The sequence below is a fragment of the Callospermophilus lateralis genome, chromosome 12 (genome assembly GCF_048772815.1).
Source record: "Callospermophilus lateralis isolate mCalLat2 chromosome 12, mCalLat2.hap1, whole genome shotgun sequence".
Classification (NCBI taxonomy): Eukaryota; Metazoa; Chordata; class Mammalia; order Rodentia; family Sciuridae; genus Callospermophilus; species Callospermophilus lateralis.
In genome coordinates, this window is record NC_135316.1 from 45,398,340 (window position 1) to 45,422,971 (window position 24,632).

The following is a 24,632-nucleotide window of genomic DNA, read 5'->3' on the forward strand; positions in this document are numbered from 1 at the left end:
GGTTCCTTTTAACAGTATATAATGTCCTTCCTTATTACTTTGGATTAACTTAGTCTTGAAGTCGATTTCATTCGATATGAGGATGGCCACCCCTGCTTGCTTACGAGGACCGTGTGCGTGGTATATTTTTTCCCAACCTTTCACCTTCAGCCTGTGTATGTCTTTTCCAGTCAGATGTGTCTCCTGGAGGCAGCATATTGTTGGATTTGTTTTTTTAATCCATGTTACCAGCCTATGTCGCTTTATTGGAGAGTTTAAACCATTAACATTTAGAGTTACTATTGATATATGGTTTGTACTTCCAGCCATGTTTGATTATTTATCTCTCTTTTTTTTTTAATTTAGTTTGTTTCTCCATGATTAGCTTTCCTCCCTCCGTCTGTCTTTACTGGGGTACTTCCCACTGTTGGCTTTGGTTATTGTTTTTTATTTCTTCCTCGTGTAGTGTTTTGCTCAAGATGCTTTGCAATGCTGGTTTTCTGGCTACAGATTCTTTTAGCCTTGTTTATCGTGAAAGATTTTTATTTTGTTGTCATACCTGAAGCTTAATTTTGCTGGATACAGAATTCTTGGTTGGCATCCATTGTCTTTCAGTGTTTGAAATACGTTGTTCCAGGATCTTCTCACTTTCAGCATCCATGATGAAAAATCCGTTGTTAACCTTATTGGTTTACCCCTGAATGTAATCTGCCTCCTTTCTCTTGTAGCTTTTAATATTTTCTCTTTGTTCTGTATATTGGATATCTTCATAACAATGTGTCTTGGCGTTGGTCTACTGTGATTTTGTATGCTCGGTGTCCTGTATGCATCTACAATTTGTCTATCTGTTTCCTTTTTTATTTCTGGAAAGTTTTCTGTAATTATTTCATGTAGCAGGTTACTCATTCCCTTGGTTTGAATCTCTATACCTTCCTCTATCCCAATGACTCTTAAATTTGGTTTTTTTATGTTATCGCATATCTCTTGGATGTTTCTCTCATGATTTTTAACCAGCCTATCTGAGTTGGCTAGACTCTTCTCAAGATGATATATTTTGTCTTCATTATCTGACGTTCTGGCTTCCACTTGCTCCACTCTATTAGTGATACTCTCATTTGAGTTTTTAATTTGGTTTATAATTTCCTTCATTTCTAAGATTATTGTTTGATTCTTTTTTATAATCTCTATCTCCTGATAAAGATGCTTAACTTCTTCTTTTATCTGTTTATGTAATTCATTCTCAATGTGTTCTTTTGCTGCTTGAATTTCCTGTCTTGTATCCTCTTTAAGGTTCCATTCCATCTGTCTAAGGTATTCCTTGAGTTCTTTATATGACCATGTTTCTGATGACTCTATATCCTCCTGAATATTTAGGCTGTCCTGCATTGTTTGTACTCCTTTTCTTCCTTGTTTTTTTATGCTGCTCATGTTGCTTCTTGTTCTTTTTGACTGCTGAGTTACTGTTTACTCCTATAAATTATTTGATGCTTGGGAGGAAAGGAATTAGAAGGGAAGGGAAGAAATCACCAAAGAGAATGAGAGTAAGCAGGTAGAATTCAAGGAAGGGGGAATAAGAGAATTGAAAAGAAATGAAAAGACAGAAGAAAAGAAGAAAGAAAAAAATAGAAAATTAAAAAGAATTTAAAAAATAATAATAGTAATAATAAAAATGAAAATGAAAAATTAAAATAAAATAAAATAAAATAAAATGAATTAAAAAAATTTAAAAACAACAACAACAACAACAAAAATTTTTTTAATAAATGCAGTCTTAGAGTTCGATTCACTATTCTTCCAGTAGGTGGAGCTGTGCCCACCGGACCAAGCTTCTCCTCTCAGTAGGCAGGAGCCAGTCACTGTGCAGCAGCTCTTCCTCCCGGACTGGGCGGGTCTCCAATCCTGAGTGCCTAGGGCCTTCTCTTGTGTCTAGTCACTTCCCCACTTTTCCTCGAGCTAGGCCCCACTCACTGGTGATGCTCACCACAATACTGGCTACATGCCAGGTCTGCTGCTCCTGTGAGCCCTGTTTTCATGAACGCCTGGGCACATTCTCCCTGTTTGCCATTCCCTTGGACCCTAAGTTTGTAGAGCTTGGGGCTGAGAACCCCCAGTGAATTTGCTTGCCCTCTGGTAGCCACGCCCCCGGAAGCTGGTGCAAGAGACCTCAGTTGTCAGCACTGGTGGGAGCGGTAGCCGGGAGTTCCGCGCCGCGGGCCCCGCGCCACTCCTGATTCCCCTGTTCGAAGAGCTGGGCGGGCGGGGCCCGTTTGCTGTGTGGGCGGGGCCGTTCACAGTGTGGGCGGGGCCTTTTGCAGAGCCCGGTGGGCGGTAGCTGTTCACAGGAGGGGGGGGTCGTCGTTTGCACCGCCGAACCGGCGGGGGGGGTGGGAGGGGTGGAGGGGGTGGTCCTTTGCCTTGCTGAACCGCCAGAGGCTGTTCACAGAGCCAGGCCGGCGGGGGCCCAGGCAGGCAGTGGCCGTTCGTGTGGGCAGCGGCAGTTCGGCGGCGGCTGGCGGGACTGTGCCCCTGCTCCGCGTTGCCGAGATTCACTCGTCTGGGACAAACTGACCCCTCCAATAGACTTACTAATTCCCGGCAGGTCTCCTTTCAGCGGAATTTTGCTAGAAGTTTCTCAGCAGGTTGCATGTAGGTGTATTAATGGGTCTCTCTGATCCCGTTACTGCGGAGGCATTGAAAGTGCTGCCTCCTCGCCGGCCGCCATGTTGGGTCCCCCTCAGTAATACATTTTTGGATTTCAGAATTTGGCCGTTGAAGCCAGACTTTCAGAGTGCTGATTCTGTGCCATCCCTTATTAGCTGTGGGTACTCAGGCAAATTACATAATCTCCCACCTCAGCATTTCTGTGTGTAAAGTGGGAATAATAGTGGTTACCTACTTCTTAGGATTGTTACTCTGAGTGCACATATGAGTTTTGGTGGCTAACACCCTTAGTAAAATCTTTAATTAGGTGCTTAGTGTTGCCCAATGATTGTCATTGTGGCCCTGGTTGTTATTTGAAGATTTTTGTTCATGAGACATCAGGAGCTGTAGGATAACACTTGTCAAACAGTGGTTCAGGCAGTACATTATACCACGTAACCGTGACCTGGGGTTGACAAGCAGTCCAGTCCAGCTGCCTATTTTCAAGAATTAAACAGTTCTTTGACTGCAAGTTAGCAACTTGATTTCAGAGTTAATAGCCTGGCCTTTTTCATTTTTATTTATTTTTAAATATCTCTTTGATTGTAGGAGTTCCCAAAAGTCGACGAGGTGAAATTTGGCAGTTCCTGGCTTTGCAGTATCGCCTGAGACACAGGTTGCCTAACAAGCACCAACCCCCAGACACATCCTATAAAGAACTTCTGAAGCGACTCACCGCCCAGCAGCATGCTATCCTTGTGGATTTGGGTATGTGCATCAAGTTGATTGTAATTAACAAAAGAGAGCAGGTTTGGGTCTTGGTTTGTTTGTTGGTATCAGCAGAACTGCAGACCTTCCTTTCCGGGGTAAATTAGCCTTAAATCTGATCGAAGACACCATAAATGCCTGAGTCTAAAATGAAGTTTTCATCCCCAAACTTGCCCTCTGAAAAAGGTGTTATAACTGAATTACTGTAAAGAGTGGTCTCTGTGTTTTGAATAACTGACTTTTAGGAAAGACAATTATATCTTAATGAGTGCTGGTTTCAAAATAGGTTAAAAGAGGACCAAAAAAATTTAGCAAAGTTGTACCCTGGACCTATGGCTGAAAGCAAGCCTGTAGTTATCACTTTAAAAAGTAATGTAGAGGCCTGGGGATGTGAGTCAGAGTGTGTAGCACTTGCTCAGTATGCTCCTGGGATTGATTCAAGCCCCAGCACTTCAAGAAGCAAGCAATACAGTGGTTGTCTGTCTATAACCTCAGGAGTGATTGGATGGCATTTGATAAGACCGCAAGTAGACAACTCAGAGGGCAGAAAAATAGGCCCAGCCTGTTCTTTATAAGGAAGATGGAGGGGGCCACTGTCCACGTCCCAGGGACAAAGAATATCAATACAATAAATGGCTATGCTGTAGGCATCATGGATACCTACCTATCAGATGGTTGAAAAATTAAGGTACTAATGAAAGAATGGGTACTTATGACCTGGGGGAGGATTTCCAGTGACAGTATCACAAAGCAATCTTTTTAATGCTGAATTTCAAATAATTTATGAAAAATAAAATCCAATGATTTAAAATATCTTATTGTCTTTCCTTTCCCTAAATTAACATGTTTTTGTGTATTTTATTTAAAAATATCTAAATATTGTCCATTGGTGTTTGACTGTTTCATCTGTACTCCTAAGAGGTGATTATTGCCATTGGCCAGAAATGTTATTTGAGCTCATGAGGTAAACAGGGGATTACCTTATATTTGGGGTCATTTCATATTAGGGCATATAAAAAAAATCACTGGCTAAAATCTAGTTTTTACCTCTGTTCCTTTTGGATGACAAACAGCCTTTCTTGGGGAAGGGCCCAGCTTAATTAAATACTTTTTGAGCCCAGTAGAATTAAAATGGAAATTTTATAGAAACACTAAAAACTTGAGTTCTTGTTTTGATTCTACCACTAACTGTGGTCCTAGATTGCTTTGCTTCTGAGTTGCAATTTGCTCTTGTTAAATAGGGGCATGAACTAGGCAATCCCTGGGATCTCTTGCAGAGCTGTAGTTCCGGGACAACATGTTGGTGATGAGAAATAGGATTGAGGTGTTGCAATCAGGGTTAGTCAGGATTTGCTAGCAAAGAGGGAGATGAGATCAGGTAACAAGGAAAGGCTGACAAATATGGAGCTGGACTCAGCTTCTTGGATAGTGTATTTTTAGTTTTTGTTTTCAAAAATGTTAAGTGAGAGAGTAAAATGATAATTTGAAAAATTGCTTATTTCGCTCTACTTGTAGCCATCTGTGTTTCTGCAGCATATTTTTGTTATTTTCTCATTTCTTCTCCTTACTCTGCAGAATTAATCTTACCAGTTCCTGGAAAAAAAAAAATCACTTTTAAGCATATGTAGTAGAAAACATGTAAAAATCTGACATTCTTGCAAATTCTAACTGACTTGAGTAATCATTTCACAAGGAAGCTAGTAACATCCCCTTCATTTTTGTGGCATAAGACGAGTCCCAAAGCAGCATGTACAGTTTTGGTAGAGAAGATGGGTCTGATTTAGTACCTGGCACCAGCTCTTTAGTGACACAGGACTGTGTTTGCTTGCTAACTGGTGTTTCTGTGCTAATTTTTACCCAGAGGTAAATTTGGAAGGAATTTCTTTGAAATCAGCTCTATCCTTTATGCTTCTTGTCCTCCTCATATATATATATATATATATATATAACATAGATATGGATATAGCCATATATGTGTATACACACACATGTGTGTGTGTGTGTGTGTGTGTATCTTTTTTGGAGATACTGAAAAAAAAAAGGGGATCTACATGGTTCATGAAGGCATTTTAAGAAACACAGAACAAAGGATATTTTAAAAAGAAATATTTCCCAAATGACAAACTGAATATAAAGTGAAGCAAAACCACAAAGCCCCTCCAATATTAAAATTATAAGAAAAGCAGCAATAAATCTGTTTATGACTACTAAAATTTTTAAATTTCTTTTTCTCCCCCCTGGTGCTGGGGATTGAACCAAAGCCTCTTGTACATGCTAGGCAAGCACTCTGTCACTGGGCTATTCTTTCAGTTGTAAAATTCTCTTTCAAATAGTATGATCCCTCTTATATAAGTTCTGGCTTTAGTTAGAGGGTGGTTTTTATATGAATTTAGAATTTGTCCTGATTTATAGTCAGAATACATTTTGAGTTCTGTTCTCTGGCAATCTCTCCTCGATATGTTGTTTGTTTGTCTGGGGATTTTCATTGTATCCTGTTGTTTGGTGGAAGGAATGCTGGTTAGTATAAAATGTTTGCCCCTGTACCATGTATGTGGAGGTGGGATGGGAGCCTGGCAGGTACAACTTGGGGCTTGAGACAAAGAGAGAAATTATGAGATGAAAATTCCAAGCAGCTGTCACTAGTTTGGGAGGGTGCTCATTTGTTCCTGAAGTTCACCAATTTGCATTTGCACTCTGGTCTCCTCTAAAAGGTATTCTCTTTCTTTGCAGGAAGGACATTTCCTACTCACCCCTACTTTTCTGTACAGCTTGGGGCGGGGCAGCTGTCACTCTTTAACCTCCTAAAGGCCTACTCTTTGCTGGACAGTGAAGTGGGCTACTGTCAGGGGATCAGCTTTGTGGCCGGAGTCCTGCTTCTGCACATGAGTGAAGAGCAAGCCTTTGAGATGCTGAAGTTCCTCATGTATGACCTAGGCTTCCGCAAGCAGTACAGACCTGACATGATGTCGCTACAGGTGAGACTGTGGTTCTTCACAAGGAGTGCAGGAGGCAGGAGGCTGTCACCAGAAATCTTGTTCTTCTAAATTACAGTTCAGATTTAAACAAGTTTGGTCCCATTGTCTTAAGAGTGTGGGATTTGGGATTTTGCTAAGTACTCAATTACTTAACACTGCCTATGGGGAGTGCTCACCAGGACACGTAATTACAGTGATTTGATTCCTGGTTGAAGACTATTCATAGGTCTGTTTAATAATGACTATGGAATATTTTATTTTTTACTTTATTTTGAAAATAAATGTTATATTGAATGGGATGAATTGACGTCATTGTGAGGAATTAAATAGCTCTGATTTTCAGAGACAACAGTTTGTAGCTATCATTAGAATTCCAAAGAATGGAAGGTACCTGTGAGTAGTGTTTGATTTTGGTCCAGAGACAGAAACATGGTTTTAAAATACAATGATTTTTCCATTTAAAAATTCCTCATTGAGGGCTGGGGATGTGGCTCAAGCGGTAACATGCTCGCCTGGCATGCGCGGGACGCTGGGTTCGATCCTCAGCACCACATAAAAATAAAATAAAGATGTTGTGTCTGCTGAAAACTGAAAAATAAATATTAAAAAAATTCTCTCTCTCCCTCTCTGTCTCTCTCTCAATAAAATAAAATAAAATAAAATAAAATAAAAATTCCTCATTGAGCTGGAGATGTATCTCAGTGGTGTATTTCAATGATAGAGTACTTGCCTACCAGGCACGGGGCCCTGGGTTCAATTGCCAGAAAAACACACACACACACACACACACACACACACACACACACACATGTGCTCATCAATTTGACATGACAAACGTCCATGTACATAGGATTTATACATTTACTTAATAAGGCATATAGTTACCAAGAAATATTTTATGTCTCTAATTCTGAAATTGTAGATGTCTAAACATCTTTGATGATAGCCAGGCACTGTGGCTCACACCTGTAATCCCAGCGACTTGAGAGACTGAGGCAGAAGGATCCCAAGTTCAAAGCCAGCCTCAGCAACTTAGTGATAATCTGTCTCAAAATAAAAACTTAGAAAAGGGTTGGGGATATGGCTCAAGGGTTAAGTATCCCTGTGTTCAATCCCTGGTATCCCCTCTTCCCCAATCAAAAAAAAAAACACAACAAAAAAAAATCATTGATGGCAGCCTCCTAGGCTACAATATCAGGGACCTTAGGAAAGTAGATCTTCATGCTTTATAAAATGGGATGTAGCATTTTTCACTTTCTAGATCAGGAAGTGGGTGGTTTTGGTCCAATCAAGACTTTCACAAGTATGCATAAGTGCCTGCAGCAGTGGGTCAGTACTCTGTTGACAGGATTTCTGATTTCTTTCTTCACTGTTGGTGAGCTGGGACACTCCTGGCTTTCTGATTCAGTTATCTATAAAATGAGGGGTTGAGGTCTTTTTCAACTTTAAATATCTATATTTTATCACACTGTGCTTCTACTTATTTTTGTGTTAAATGTAAAGCATTATATTTTTTTTTCTCCCTGAAGTCTGTGGTCTCTTTTCTATCTTCTCTCCCCTGCCTATCTCTCTGCCTTTCTCCCTCTGGTTCTAATTCTTCCATCTGAAGATCTGCCTTGTTATCAATAAAGTAGAGTTGAAGTTATTTGTTTTTAGCAAGTAGGAATTTATTATCAGGGTTTTCTTTGAAGGAAGCTTGAATTTTCACCATATCTGCCCAAATATACCTTGATGTCCAAGTTTAGAAAGTGAAGGAAATAAGTAGATCATTGACCATGACTTATTATGAGAATAATCTCATTTTTTTATGTCTCACAGTGACTTGGATTTATTTATTTATAATAATCTCATTTAAAAAGATCTTTTATGTTTGACTCCAGCTAAGCTGCTTATTTTATAGTTATGACTTCCTGTGGCTCTTTGATTCCTTCCTTTCACAGCTTGTGTGGAAACTTAGTTTTCAAAGATATATCAATGTTAATGTCAGTCACCTAATTAAAACTTCCTATTTCCCCACTGGACAAATCTATATGTTGATAGAACCAATAATGTTAATATAAGTAACAAATATATTATATTCATTTATAAGCTTATATCAGACCAAGTAATTCACAGATAGTTAACAACCTAGTTATGCAACTTAAATAGCTAGATTATTATTAATTACATTGTTCATGCAACATAGGTGTGCACCAGGAGAAAGATAAGGGTCAAACATAACTGGCTGTATTTATATATAGTATTTTATGACTTTTTTTTCCAAATAAGTCACCTTACTTTTAGTTTTGCACTCAGGAAACTACTGTTGAATTTATGGTGTAATTGGTTATTTGTATTTTCATAGAGCTACCTATGTAGGGTGATACTTGAAGAATTTCTTCCAAAGAAACTCTACTAGATTTAATAAAATATTACATACACGTCACAAAATATTAAACTTATGTAACTGATCAAGAAACGTCATTTTATAACTCTGTGGATCGAAATTTAAATTAAAGTACAATATATTGTTATTGCTATAACTTTGGCAATATAGACATAGAGTTTTTTGTTTGTTTGTTTGGTTGGTTGGTTGGTTTTTTTTTAGTTCTTATATGATGTCTTCATAATGTTCTTGAAATGCCAGTAATCAACTTGGTGGCCAAATGAAATAATTTCTTTTAATTCTGGAAGCATTCAGAAATAACTGCACTAACTATTTTAATCCCATGAAAATTATGTTGCTTAAATAACTTGGGTATTAGAAGAAACACCTAAAGCTTCTGGCCCCAGGACATTTTAAACTTCTACTGTATCACAGCAGCATAGGATGTCACAAATCAGATGCTGAGCCCAGCAAATAGAGGCAAGCTTTGTTTCTACACTGAACATTGTAGATATCTTAAAATGGATGCTTTTTTGGAACTGGTCCGAAATTAGAAGGTACTTTCCATGGAAATTCAAAGACAGAACAGTTCTGATTAAATTACATAAGCAATTCCATGTGTATGTAAATGATCCCTAAACACACATGATAGAAGACCTTGCTCAAGACATTTACATGGACTTATAGTAACTTGTTTTATGAACCTCAGTAACATGAACTTGGACTTGAATATCAACTTTAAATTGAAAAAAAATCAAGTCATACTCATTTTTATTATTTATTGAATATATAAGAATTGTTATGAAATAGTAAAGTAATAAAATTCCAATGTACACTCAGATAAATGCATAATATTTAATTTTTCTTCTCCAAATTAACCTTAGATTCAAATGTACCAGCTGTCCAGGCTCCTTCACGACTACCACAGAGATCTCTACAATCATCTTGAAGAAAATGAAATCAGCCCCAGTCTTTATGCTGCTCCCTGGTTTCTCACACTCTTTGCCTCTCAATTTTCATTAGGATTTGTAGCCAGAGTTTTTGGTAAGAGATACTTGTAACCTAACGAGACAGTGCTATTTATTCTAGGTAATATCCTTCTAGCCATGTGATGCCTTGAATATTTTATCATGTGTTATACAGGATAGCACATTGCTACACTATTGTTTGGAGAAACTTTGTCTTTCTCCAATCATAGTGTTCAGCACTAGGCCAGAGAGGGAGACAATGTGACATGGTTTATGCTCCCTTTGGGGGCCCTTAAATCTAGTCACAAGTCTTTAGTTTGGTTTATCTATTGTATGAAAAGCCAAAAAATAAAACAACAATAATTCACTAGAGGTTAGTTGTAATGATGTTGTTAGGATCGTGGTAGCCTCAGAAAGGGCTTACATAATTTTTGTGTTCTGTTCATCTATTTAGAAGCCATTATCAAGTATTAAGTACTTGTTCATGGGTGTGCTTTTGCTAGATTGGAGCTTTTTTGTCAAATTGTGAGTATTGTTACAATTGTAGGTCATTACTAGCATTTTGGAAAAAGAAGAAGAATAGAATTCATTGAAATTTATCAGGATATTACAAATAACATGGGAAAAATGCTATTTGGAGAAACTTTGGTTTTGAAGACATAGGTGTAATGTGTATACCTATACCAGATTATAATTCTTTGTCTTTCTTTGCAGGGGGCTATGGTTTTAAAAGTTAAGCACTATGTTAGTGGGAATGCAACCTATAGACAGAGTTTAGAGAGAGGGAGAAATCAGATTGTGCTAAGTCTAAGTCAGGTGGTCACCAGATTTCTCTTGTTTATTGAACATACATGATTGCTTTTCTCCAGTGAAGTGTACTCTGGAGTTTGTGTTCCTATTAATGAATCTTTAGAAATCCTTTTATGTATGCATTTCTCAGAAATATATAAAATTCCTTTGTGTATGTATTTCTATATCAAGTTGAAATAGTGTTTCAGGCCATCTCTTCGACTTGCTCTTGGAAGCTTGCCATCAGAGCTCAAGAACCAAGTGTCCCCAGTAGTCTTGCTTCTTGTTATGAGATTCTGATGGGAGCTGTCAGCTGGACAATAGTTGCTCAATTCTCTTCTTTGAATTTAGTAGAAAATAGAGACTGTCATGAAGGGAAAGATGTGTGAGCAAGAAGAGGGACCACGTTTTTTTCTTTCACAGTTCCTTCCTTTATAAAATTTTTTAAAAATATGTTTTAACTAATTATACATGACACTAGAATGCCTTTATGCACTTTGACATATCATACATAGATGGGATATAATCTCTCATTTTTCTGAGTGTACATGTTGCAGAATCATATTGGTCATGTAGTCACTATATACATACAGTAATAATGTCTGTTTCATTCGACTATCTTTCCTATCCCCACATCCTCTCCCCTCCCTTCCCATCACTTCCCTCTACCTAATCTAAGGTAAAGCTGTTCTTCCTAGTGCCCCTCACCCTATTGTGAATTAGCATCCGCATATTAGAGAAAACATTCAGCCTTTGGTTTGGTCGGATTGGCTTATTTACTTAGCATGATATTCTCCAGCTCCAACTATTTACTGGCAAATTCCATAATTTTACTCTTTTTTTTTTTTTAAAAGCTGAGTAATATCCATTGAGTATATAAACCACATTTTCTTTATCCATTCATCTATTGAGGGACACCTAGGTGGTTCCATAGTCTAGCTATTGTGAATTGAGCTGCTATAAACATTGATGTGACTGTGACACTATAGTATGCTGATTTTAAGTCCTTTGGGTATAAACCAAGGAGTGGTTATGCTGGGTCAAATGGTGGTTCCATTCCCAATTTTCTAGGAATCTCCATACTGCTTTCCATAGTGGCTGCACCAATTTGCAGTCCCACCAGCAATGTGTCTTTCCCCCCACATCCTCGCCAACATTTATTGTTGCCTGTATTATTGATGATTGCCATTCTGACAGGAGTGAGATGAAATCCTAGAGTAGTTTTGATTTGCATTTCTCTAATTGCTAGAGATGCTGTACACTTTTTCATATATTTGTTGATCAGTTATATTTCTTCAATGAAGTGTCTGTTCAGTTCACAGTTCCTTCTTTTTAAAAAGACTTTGTGTTATATATTATTGATAAAATAATGGCATATATTGAAAATATATTCATACAAATGTATTTGCTGTTTTTCAAAACTATTGCATGTTTGCATTGCAAGGAAGCAGAATTTGGAGTAAGGGTAAATTTTCTGATTTAGATTATAATTTTGTTATTACTTTTAATTTTTCTTTTAAGGTTTTAAAATTTTTTGATCTAATATAGATTTAATTATATACTAACTGTCTCATTTACTTTTTATTATAAGATTTTGAATAGTAATAATTGGCTGTGTTGATTTGCTTTTATGTTCTGTTGTGAAAAAAATCTAAATATCAGTTGAAAGTGTCTAGTCTCATTAATTTGCTGTTAAAAATTATAAAAAACATATAGACACACAGATATATAATTTTTCCTCTGTTCCCCTAGCTTTATCTGAGATTCCTAATAAGTAAGGGGAATAGTCACACATCTGTCTGTTTTAGCCATATTATTATTTTTTTAATTAGGTGATTTTGACCAGTTTTCTTTTGCAAAATATTCTCTGGTTATGCTGAAATAATAAAACGAGTACCTTTAGCACAAAGAATATGCCTTTGACAATAGTGAATGAATAATTTCAGTCATGAAATTATCATCTCTTCTTTTAGATATTATTTTTCTTCAGGGAACTGAAGTGATATTCAAGGTTGCACTCAGCCTTTTGAGTAGCCAAGAGACTCTTATTATGGAGTGTGAAAACTTTGAAAACATTGTTGAATTCCTTAAGAACACGCTACCTGATATGAATACCTCTGAGATGGAAAAAATTATTACCCAGGTATGACTTGAATGATAATAATAAGATTATATAGCAGTTTCTCTGCTGATTATATGGTAAATGCTTTAGCATACAAGTATAGTTTTGCTTGACAGGTATGTTTTTTTAACTTTGATCAGATATATTTTTTTTTTAGAAATTATGCTATTGTGAAATTTTTATATTGTGACATTGTTTATCTGACTGTGCACAGGAGATGTGATTTAGTGTTACATCATGGGTTTTTCAGGAATACTTTCCATTGAAACTGAAAATAGAACTCACAATCAGGAAGATCTGAGAATAAAATGAGATCCCCTTGCCTTTGTATTTTTAATTTTGTTGTAAAATATAGAGGGAGGTCATAATGTAGGTGTGCAGGTTTTGAAATTAGAAAGTATTGGGTTTGCACCATCTTCTAGCTTTTTTTCCTCCAAGAAATGTTTTTTGCTGACATTATTATCTATTAGTTGGTCTCCTATTAGTTGTGTGGCTTGCAAATAATCACCCTAAATCTTCAGAACCCTAGTTTTCTCTCAGTTCCAAAATGGGTCAGTACTGACCTAAGAAGTTTTGTGAAACTTAATAAGGAGACATCGTCTCCCTCTGATGATTCAGACAAAGGAAGCATTTATAGAGGTGTGGGTGGCTTAAGGGAATCCAGCGTCTGTGTCCAGGTGCCCAGGAACTATAAGCAGAGGGAAGCTGTTCCTCCTTGGTGATGAGGGGACATGTGAAGGATTTAAGATGTTACCAGAATCAGCGGGAGCCAGAAATGTGAAGGAGGGGATCCTTTCACAGTTACTGAGCTCTTAGTAAACTAAGTAGGACAGGATTAGAAAAGAAGGACCTGTACCCTTCTGATCTCTGGCTGGCATCTCCCATTGACCAAGCCCAACCAGAAGCCAGCCAGAAAGGAATTGTGGGGCATGTGGTTCACAGGAGTCTGCCTCCTGGTTCATAGTAGAAGGGATGAGAAGAGAGAAGGGATCCAAAAAGCAAATGGAAAGTAATCTGCACACCATGTGTCTAGTCCCTGGCTCTTCATAGATACCTGGTGAGTGGTAGTTATACATTGATGCTGTTCAGATGAAGTGAACAAACTAAAGACCAGATTTGTAGAACGTACGGTAATGCTTTGTGAGCATTGATAAAGTTTACTACTTTTCTGGAAGCACTTGGGATAGCAGGAAGAAGACAAGAGTTTAGAGAAGAGAAAGTAAATTTGAGATTTGTTTTGGTGACTCACCACATAATAGTCATTTTGAGGAAGGACAGCCTCTCTGAGTCTCAGCTTCCCTACAAAAAGGGAAGAACAATAATCAAATCCTATTATGTCTTCATATTGTAAGTTAAAGTATTTTATATACTATAATGTGAACTCCTGTTATCATATATAGGATTATCTTTCCATTGCATGGAACCTAAACCACAAGCAGAACATTCTATAAATATCCAATAATAGTTTTTTATTTGTTAAAATACTCTTGTATTTACTTATTCTTTGAAAATATCTTTTGACTGGCAAGCAGTCAGACATTGTGCTTTTGGGGATTTGAAATCAGATATTACCTCAGTTAACAAGGAGGTCTAGGGGTGTAGCTCAGTGGTAGAGTGCTTGCCTAGCATGTACAAGACTCTGGGTTCAATCCCCAACATTACCAATTAAAACAAAAAGCTAAAGAGGAAATGGCTTGGTTTTATATATTACTACCAGGAAGTGTGGGTAGAATTTATAGGCAGATGATTTTGGACTTGATGTTAGAGAGAGCTTCCTAACAATTAGAATTGATTAATTGGAATGAACTGCTGGTATTGGAGGAGATCTTGATGAGTTTTATTTATGAACACTGTAGAAAAAAAAGTATTAGCTGTTTTTCCACGTCAGTCAATACATATCCGTATGATCACTTTTAGTGGTCATGTAATAGTCCAGTGTATCCTCACCTGCTGGGAAAGGAAGAGGGTGCCTGGTTGTGAGGAAGATGAGTTAGTCTAGAAACCCCTTATATAAAATTCTAATATTGAAATATTTTTTAATAGTAATAGGATAAGTTATATTTTCCTGAATGGTAGCTGCGGCCTCACTCACCCCAGCTGCCTCCAGTTAGTCTACACCATGGAGGGTCATTTGTCCTCTAACTTCTAAGCAGATAGTCTTCCTATTTGGTGATAATCTGGGAGAATATCAGCATCTCTAGTTAAACCTTACAGCTCTGGACAGTGCTCAGGGTGTGTGTTTTTGAGGTTTCTCTTTGTGGTAGAATATATAAATGATTCCCCAGAGGCTCACATGGAAACCATTTATTAAAGATCTCTCTGCCCCATTGACAAATACATTAGAAATGCTTTTGTTCTATGTAGTATAGAAATTCACTATTCAATTTTGCTTACTAATTAGCAGCAGTTATCTTTAACATAATTACTCAAAACTGGTGTTGTTTATCTGGTATACTACATTTCAGAAGACAGTTTCTAGACTATAAATATCTTAGTTGCAAAATACCCTTGGACATTAATTTATTCTCATGACTGTGTCTCATCAGAATGTTTCAGTTGTATAAAAATATTCTGTGTTTTATATAACAGTCTAATCTATATCCAATTTATTCCTGCATTGATAGTCACACCTTTTGTGTGTTTTAATGTTCTTCATTAATAAGCATTTGGAAGTAATATGAAGTATGCCAGTACAGAAATCATAGCTTATATCATATAATATCATAATCTTTTGAAGGCCAGACTAACCTCTGGTGTTTCTGTGGCAGGTGTTTGAGATGGATATTTCTAAACAGTTACATGCCTATGAGGTGGAATATCACGTCCTGCAGGATGAGCTTCAGGAATCTTCATATACCTGTGAGGATAATGAACCTATAGAGAAGCTGGAGAGGGCCAATAGCCAACTGAAAAGACAGAACATGGACCTACTAGAAAAATTACAGGTAAAGAGAGAAACATTTGACCAAAGAAGTGCATGAATGCATCCTTCACACACAGAAACTATACTGGGAATAATAGGTTTGTGTCTGTGGATCCAGCCGCTGCTAAGGGCTCATGTATCAGATTGTGTTCAAGTACCCTGGGAGTAAGAATGCACTTATGGATTTAAATCTCACTTGGAGGAGAAAAAATGCACACCCCGCAAATGGTGGAATGGCAGTTCAAAACAGAATATGGTTAAATTCTTATTGGATATTAGACACATTTGGCTAAGATCAAGGGAGAAAGAACTGAATATGAGACATTGGGAAAGCTTGAGCTGGTTCTTGGAAGCAGGAAATGAAGAGGGCATTCACACTGGGCCCCCAGGAGGGTGGCACCAATAGGGAGGATGTGGCAGAGCACAGAGTTAGCTTGGTATTAATTTATGAGATACATTGGGAGTCGTGAGGTAAATCTGATGGAGGCTGAGGTGTAGGTGACTTTTCATGTCAAATCTAAGAACATGGCTTTAAATCTTGTTAAGAGGGAACTCTTTCAGTGTTTTTGAGTCATACATTAGAAAGAAGAACCTGAAAATCTTTTTTTTTTTTTTTTTTTTTTTAAAGAATCTGAAAATCTTGATAGAGACAGATTAGGATGAGGAGGATGTAGGGAGGCCAACTAGAAGACATTTTCAAAAATCTATTGGGGATGATAAGAATTATCTAGAGTAAAACAGAAAGGGGCAGAGAAGGAGACTTTTGGAGTGAACTACATAAAAACATGTAACACATAGTTCCTGCCATCTAGGAGTTTACAATTACTTGAGAATATGAAATATCAAATATTTATTTATAAATACATATTACAAATGCAATAGGCACTTTATTATACAGTAGTATTCTGCGTCTGCGGTTAGTATGATGTGGGCTCTGTGTTCATGCCCTGAGGAGAGGCCCTTAAAAGTGCTTGAGGAGTGGAGGATAGTAGGTATATTAGTCTTATTTTCTGTCTGCAATGAAATACCTGAGACTGAGTAACTTATAAAGAAAAGATTTTCCAACTCACACTTTTGGAGGCTGAAAGTCTAAACAGTGTGGTGCTAGCTCATGCAACCCCCTCACCACCACTCCTGTGTCACATGTCAGAGGTCATCTTGGTGAGACTTTGTGGAAGAGGGTGTGATCATGTGGTGAGAAAGGAATCCAGAGGCACTGGGAAGGGCCAGTCTTGCTCTTTGGTAACAGCCCTTAAGAACTAACCAGGGTCTTATCAAATCTACCTTGTTCCCTTCTGGGGCAGCCCCCAGTGACCTAAAGACCTGCCTCTCAGTCCCACCCCTTCAAGGCCCCCACCACCTCACCTCATGAAATTGCCACACTGGGGACCAACCTTCCAACACAGGAGCTCTTGGGGGACACACTCTGTATCCAAACCATAGCAATGGGTGACTCTTCTCCAGGGAGATGAGCTCCTGATGGTCCCTTGACTTCTGTTCACCCACACCCCTCCTCTGCCCTGCCATTCACCCTGCCTCCAACCTAGAAGACTCTCAAACCCTGCTTCCATTTGGTGAGGCCCCTGTCAAATTCAGCTGGGAGGGAAACAGGTTAGAAACAGGGGGTTTCTAAAGTAGGAACACCTAGTTTCCCTCATTGTATCTCACCTCAGCTCCGACCCATAGAAACTTTGATCATTTTTCCTATTCAAAAATGAGCCAACATGGTGTATTTAAAACAAAAACAACAATTGGCATCTTGTCCCTTATTTTGTTCAGATATTTCAACCATGACAAATTGAGCATTTCCTCGCTGGGGAAAGCTAGCTGGCACTTAATCTAAGCTTGCTCTTAATTGTTACAGACTTTTTCACTGACACTTCCATGTAGTCGTCTCTTAAGTTTCTGGAGTACACCATAAAAACTGCTGGAATCCCAAGTATGTGTTTCAAGAACCTGCATGTCCAGTCAGAGGGCAGAAAGCCTCTTTGAGCACTGGAGGATGGTTTCAGGAATCCCATTTCGCCTTCAGCCAGGCCAGACCCCACTCCTGCAGGGAACCCCAGTGGGCGTGGAGTGAGGACCCCAGCATTGTGGGGTGATGATTTAGTACAGTCAGTGAGAAGACATTAGTCATATTAGTATAATAGTTATATTTTTGAGCAATCTAAAAATATCCTTTTTTACACACTTCACATAAAATTTTACTAAGTGATTTTATATCTGTGATTACTACAGACATGGGGCCTGGCTGCTGCTGTCATTAAGAACTAGATTCTTTACATTTTTCACTTGGATAATTTTACTCCCCGCTCCCCTCCAAACAGGTGGCTCATGCTAAAATTCAAGCCTTGGAATCAAACCTGGAAAATCTTTTAACTAGAGAGACCAAAATGAAGACTTTAATCCGGACCCTGGAACAAGAAAAAATGGCTTATCAAAAGACAGTGGAGCAGATCCGGAAGCTGCTGCCAGCCGATGCTCTAGCCAACTGCGAAACGCTGCTGAAAGAACTAAACTGCAACCCGAACAACAAAGCCAAGGCAGGAAATAAGCCATAATTCAAGATGTGCTGTCTCAGCACAAAGTGCTCCTTAGCCTATTATCAGAGAGGAAGAGCCCATGCGCTGCTGGCCCAAGCTGGACACTGAAGCTGGGCGAACCACCCAGCGCTGGTGCTGAGCCCGCCGGCAAGTGGCCCTCGCTCTCATCAGAGCACGCCCATCCCAAGCCGTCGTACATGTACACAGACACTCTTGTTGCTGAACTCCGTACATACGTATGAAATGGATCTAAAGAGTTCATACTTTCAAATAAAATGAGTAGACATCTATTTAGAGCATTTTTTTTTTTTTTAGTCAGAACTTCATGAAATCCACACCAAAGGGAAGTTCAAGTGAGATTTCCCTTGGACACATGCGAAGTCTTTTTGTCTTTTTAGTGAAACAAAGCTAGAGCATCTTTGTATATTGAAATATACTTGAAAAAAATGAATGTATTTTTTTCTCCAAAGAACAGCATGTTTCACGCAATGGTGGGAAGGTGGAGACCTTTATGTACCTTCATGTGTACCTGTCTTAAGTTCTACTGACATTGTCTGAATGAGGAAAGTGAGTGGTTGCTAATCATGCTGTAGTGAGTGTTTTGGGGCCTTCGTCCTGCCTGCTTTGTGCCAATGAGCATGTTACATCTTCATGTATTTTGAGTCTGGTGAGGCTTTGCTTTAGACACAAATAAGGAGAAAGCAGAACACCGTGGCTGAGTCTGCCCAGCTCAAGGTAAAAAAGAATGTTGCTAATTTTTAGCAAAGAAGACCAGCATTATGACTCAGACTGAAAATATCAGGCCTTGAAAATATAATTTAGGATCTAAATTGTCTCGGTTAGCTTTCTATCTTTTTATTTAAATTTCTTCTGTTGTGAACAGTTACTTGGTGCCCCAGTAACCAAGTGACACAGATTGGCTATTTCCCCACCAAATTGTAAAAAGCCCACAATTTAGTTCTTTTGACCTTCAATTTTAGGATAAGGAAATGCAATTATGATTGATTTTTTCCTAAAGAGGACATACTGTGTTGAGATACTTTTTTTTTTTTTTTTGGCCAATTGATAGAATCTAATAAGCTATTAATCACCTTCCCCTTTCATGGGAAACTTTAGGAGAACCATGAAATGTTTAGGAAAAACTGTTGAAATCCACTGGGAGGAAAAGGGAAAGTGGCACCCAGCCCAACCCAAACCTACAATTCTGATTTGGACTCCGAGCTTCCGCTGCCTGCAAATAGCTCGTTAGAAGACATTCATGCATGCTGGGTATACAGAAGGGAAGTCGTTTTCAAAGTACACGTGCAATTCTCCCTTTCAGAGAGGATTTTACGATAGTGCCTCTGAAAATCAGTGCAGTTTTTTTGCCTTTCCAAACTATTTATCGGCACTACTTTTTGCAGCACTTTGATTTTCACAGATGGATTATTTGGGGGTAATTTTCTTCAAAGAGAGTTTGTTATACACAAGCTGAAATATATTACAGAGTGCAAGAGTAAAACTCTCAAGGTTTCAGAAAATCGCCATGAACAGATGACAGACATCTGAAACCCTCTTACCACTGGAAACAGTGAAAGTACAGATTCTTGTTGAAGATCAGCATGCCATTGAATCTCAGTGGTTTCTTAAAAGACAATGACTGTTTTAGTAAGTCAAGTTAATATCACTTCTAGGTTCTAGAAAATGCTGATTCTAGGTACCCCATTCACTTGGGGACCAACAATTGACTTGTTATTAGATTTCTTGAAAATCTCTCCTTAGAAGGTTTTTTTTTTTTTTTTTTTTTTTTTTTTTAATTTTCCCCTATCAAGAGTAATATGACATGGGCTGGGGTAGCAGCTCAGTGGTAGAGCGCTTGCGTTGCACACGTGAGGCCCTGGGTTTGATCCTCAGCATCACATAAAAATAAAGATATTATGTTCATTTACAACTAAAACAAATTTAAAAAAAGAATACGCCAAATATCATCTCACTCTATGGTGAGACAAATTGCCTTATGGGTGTGGTGATACAAATGACAGCCAAGAAGTCTTCAAGTTGGGGGAGGGAAGCTTTTCTTTTTGTTATTCAGTTTAAAGTAAACTTTATTCTCGATGTTTAATGCCAGCATTATGAGTTATATTATGGTGTTCAGAGATTAAGGTGACTTGGATACAATGTTTTCTTTTGAAAATGAATTTTCTTTCTCATTTGTGATTTTTAAAAATGTCCCACCAGTTATGCTCCATGCATTTTACATCTTCATCTGGTTAATGTAATGTCCTGTTCATTTCCAATAAATTCATTGTTAAAGTTTTCTTGACCTGTTGATTTTATTACTCTTTTGGGGTAGAGACCTTTAAATAAAACCTGCGTGGGTTAGATTACTACTATTTAAAATTGCTATACTGATATTCTTCCTTTTGGAATCCCATACCACAAAGATAATGTTGAAATATTTATGAGAGCACGTTATTACCATTTTCACTTTTTTTTTCTCGATCAATGAAACATTTTGCTGCTGATTATGGAAAGAAAAAGGCAGCCACACCGACAGATTTTCATTCTACCCTTTTTATGTTCTAGGTCCTCTCATAGCAAGAAAGAGAATATGAAAAAATAAGAATTTTAATTGGAAAAATTGCTTCTGTATCTGAAGGGCATTTACCAATGGATATGATATGAATGTGTTTGCTTAAAAATAGATCTTTTGAATATTCTTAAATTTGCAATAAAATACAAGGAAGGATACTATGTCATGTTGCTAATTTTAGGACTAAAATTTTTAACTATCTTTCAATGTAGGTGGGAATTAAACATTTTGAAAGGAGGCAGTGTAGGCTTAATAGTGTAGTCTCTTAATAACCATGTTGACCTACACATTTAATTACCAATTTGTTTCTCACAGTGCTGGATGAAGAATAAAAAAAAAAAATCTATCCTCTGATAGTGTGAAGTTATTGGGTCCTCTGCCATGTTGTGAGGATCTTAACTGTGACATAATGAGAAAAAACACTGAATTTAGGGTGGGAAGTTCTAGATCTGAATCTTGGTTTCACTACTGGTATTTATTCATTCCACAGTTAGATTTTGTGAGCAGATTCCAGGCTGGATGCCAAGTATCCAAAGGTGGGAAAATTATAGTCCTTGTCCTCAAAGACCTTACAGTCTAGGTGGGAAGAAGGGGTTAATTAGAAAACAAGAGAATTTGTACTGTTAACAGGTGTGTAAAGTAATTCCCATTCCACAAAGGGAAAGGGCTGGGTAGCGCCTGGAGTGGGTGTGAAAATGGTTTGAAGGAAGGGAGGCTTGATTGGGAATCTGCAAAAGCCAGCAGAAGTTGCCTAGTTTGTGTAAAACAGTGTATGAATGAGAGAAGATGACACGGAAATCAGAACTCATTCCTTAGGCCTAAGTATAGTTATTCTAGTGAGTGTAGTCCCATGAGGGTGTAGTGGGAGAGGAGTCTCCTTACAGACAAGAACTCTTACAAAAGGGCCTCACAGACCATGCGAAGGAGGCTGAGCTCTCAAGTAGCAGTAACATGAAGAGAGACAGGTTTGCTGCAATCCATTTGATACCTTTGGGTAGAAACTAGGGAGAAGGACTGCAATGAGGCAAATGCATTAGAAACCCAAGTCAAAATTAGTGAGAACCTGACTTAGGGCCCTGGACTCAGTCAGTTTTGCTTCTCCCTTTCCCTGTTGATTTTTGTCTGCACAGTATTTACCCATTTACGCCATCCACACAGCCGCTACCTAAGTGCATGTCCTTGTTCTAGTGAGTTAAACAGGCCATTTCTGATTTCTGGGAGCAAACTCATAAGCCACAGATATTAGGTACTTGTCTCTGTGTCTAGTGGGGACTTGGGGAGCAGAATTCTGTTTTATTCAGTAACCTTTTCTCCCTGCAGTCTACCTGCAACATTCAGTACATGTCAATATCTTGGTGCTCCACATGTGGAGCCAGAATTCCTTTGATGCTAATCCTATACCAAGGTATATATGGCACCAGAGGACATGTGAGGGAAGCCTGCCAAATATGGGTTAGCATCTCCTACCTGGATTGCTTCTGGTCATTAGCGTCCTTTACCTCAAGCAAAGGGACCTTCCTAAAACATTAATCTTATTAAGTTTATCTTTAGCCTAAAGCCCCTTTTCAAAGGCTTTCCCTTTCTCCCAGGATCAAGCCCAACCTTTGGCATAAGAGTCTCCCTAATAAATAACCTGTCAGGGTCTCCTGCCTCTGTCTGTGTCTTGTGCTCTGTTCTGGGCAAATGGTACACTCCATCTCTCTGAGCCAGCTGTCCTTCGGCTTTGTAGAGGCTGCACGCTCAGCAGAGGGGCTGGAGTGTACCTTCCTTCCCACATCCCGCTGGGCTGCCTCCTTCAGGATGCCCTTGGGTCTCTGTGGCAGGGTGAACCCCAAGGAGGGGTGTCATAGCCTTAGCAAGGGGAAGATGGCTGCTGGACTTCCCAGACCTCTCAACACCCCCAAATGAGGTGAAGCAACTAAAAGCCAACTTCCTAGTTACACTGCTACAAAAACATGTTAATGGATGTCAGGTAAATTGAGAGGTAGGTTAATAGTATTTAGCATTTTATGTTTCTTGATGGCCTAGTGTGGGTCAAGCACTTTGCTAGAGGTTGGGACCTCAAAAAGGTCTCCTTCTTGATTGAATCAGTTCTTATCTGACAAATGCACCTTTTTATGAAAAAAAACACACACACACACACAAAACAAACAAACAAAAATCCAAATGTGTGGAGCAACATTTTGTAAATTGTGAAAGCATTCTACTGCTTCCTCCTTATCATAAATGTTATATACTGTGTAGGAGGTACAATTTATATCATATATAATGTATTGTATTGTTTCTTACACCCAAGACTAAATATATTACGTTAGGTAATGGGAATATAATAGGTCTGTTGCACTGAATAATCCAGGAGCATTATTTACATAGAGTGTGGATGGTGCTCTCTGGAGCTGTTTAACAAAGCAGTCGATAAGATATTTTACATTTTATATAATGTACAGATTGTACTAAGAACAAAGACCCACTTGTCCCACACTGTTTAGGGGCCATGTTCACAATGAATTCTGAATAGCAGTATTTATTGGAGTAGTTTTGTATCCAAGAGACTCTTTTTTCTTTGTTTTTGCATTACAATTCTTATTACACATATAGAGCACAATTTTTCTTATCTCTGGTTGTATACATAGTATATTCACAACAATTCATGTCTTCATACTTGTACTTTGGATAGTAATGATCATCACATTCCACCATCATTAATAACCCCACGCCCCCTCCCTTCCCTCCAACCCCTGTGCCCTATCTAGAGTTTGTCTATTTCTCCCATGCTCCCGCTCCCTATCCAACTATGAATCAGCCTCCTTATACCAAAGAAAACATTCGGCATTTGTTTTTTTGGGATTGACTAACTTCACTTAGCATTATCTTCTCTAACTCTATCCATTTACCTGCAAATGCCATGATTTTATTCTCTTTTATTGCTGAGTAATATTCCATTGTGTATATATTCCACCTTTTTTTTAACCATTCATCTATTAAAGGGCATCTAGGTTGGTTCCACAGTTTAGCTATTGTGAATTGTGCTGCTGTAAACATTGATGTGGCTTTGTCCCCCGTAGTATGCTGTTTTTAAGTCCTATGAACTTTTCAATAGATAATTTCTATCTCAAGACTCTTTGAACTTCTCCCTTAGAAATGCTCACTTTGTTTTTTTTTTTTTTTTTTTTTTTTGAGCAATCTTAAACTATCATGATGGTCACCCATCTTAATCAAGTGCCACATTGGAATACCTGCCTGACTTCTGTGTTGGGGACACAAGGCTCTGCAGAGTTGGTGCTCTCCCTTATCATGACAAGCAATAAGCTCAGTTCTGTCTTATCAAGGAGTTGGTGACAAATAGCCCTTGATAATAGTAGCAATATTGTACTCATGTACTTTATAGCTTACATGCTGTTATTTTGTGTTTTTCCATTGTCCTTTGTTTATCTTACACTTAATTTCTGCTTTCTTTTTCTGGTCCCTTTTTCCCTATGCAGTCTGTTTCAGATCTCTCAATAATTCTCATTATTTCATATCATGATTGGTGGCTCCTAGGTATAGATGACCTTCCTAGATACCAGCATAAAATACAGAAAAAAAAACCACACTCTGGTTCCAACTAAATATTTTATTTACTATCAAGTAAGTAAGGGCTATAAATTTTAATACCTGGGCTGTACCATAAAATATCCCTGAAACCTCTTAAATAAGAGAAAATATGAGATTCTTTGAAGTGAAATCAATAATCTTTGCTCTGATCTGTAAGGTCACTTTAAACAGAATGCTTTCTGGATTTGAAAGATTTGACTGTGATCTAATTAAATATATTTGCATCACTAAAGAAAGATTAGGTGAGGTTAATCCAAAAAAGATTGGTTAGTCTTAGATACAAAAAAGAAAACCAGGCAGGTTTTGGCAGATCCAGTTGGAAGGAATCTTTGCCAAACCCCTTGGCAAGTCTGCTCTTATTGTTTAAGTAAGTACAGGGAGTCCTGAGCTCAGA

General features: G+C 38.2%; 1 protein-coding gene across 4 annotated transcripts in view; it reads left to right on the forward strand.

The window, feature by feature from the left end:
• The window catches only part of Tbc1d4 (TBC1 domain family member 4), a 204,283-nt gene extending 183,914 nt beyond the window's left edge, over positions 1-20,369 (forward strand). For all 4 annotated transcript variants that reach the window (XM_076872615.2, XM_076872616.2, XM_076872617.2 and 1 more), the window contains 6 exons: positions 3,229-3,387; positions 6,118-6,362; positions 9,612-9,771; positions 12,458-12,627; positions 15,375-15,551; positions 17,857-20,369. In XM_076872615.2, the coding sequence (XP_076728730.2) occupies positions 3,229-3,387; positions 6,118-6,362; positions 9,612-9,771; positions 12,458-12,627; positions 15,375-15,551; positions 17,857-18,090 (1,145 nt within the window). In that variant the 3' untranslated portion in view covers positions 18,091-20,369. The remainder of the gene's footprint in view (positions 1-3,228; positions 3,388-6,117; positions 6,363-9,611; positions 9,772-12,457; positions 12,628-15,374; positions 15,552-17,856) is intronic.
• Positions 20,370-24,632: the final 4,263 nt, after the last annotated feature.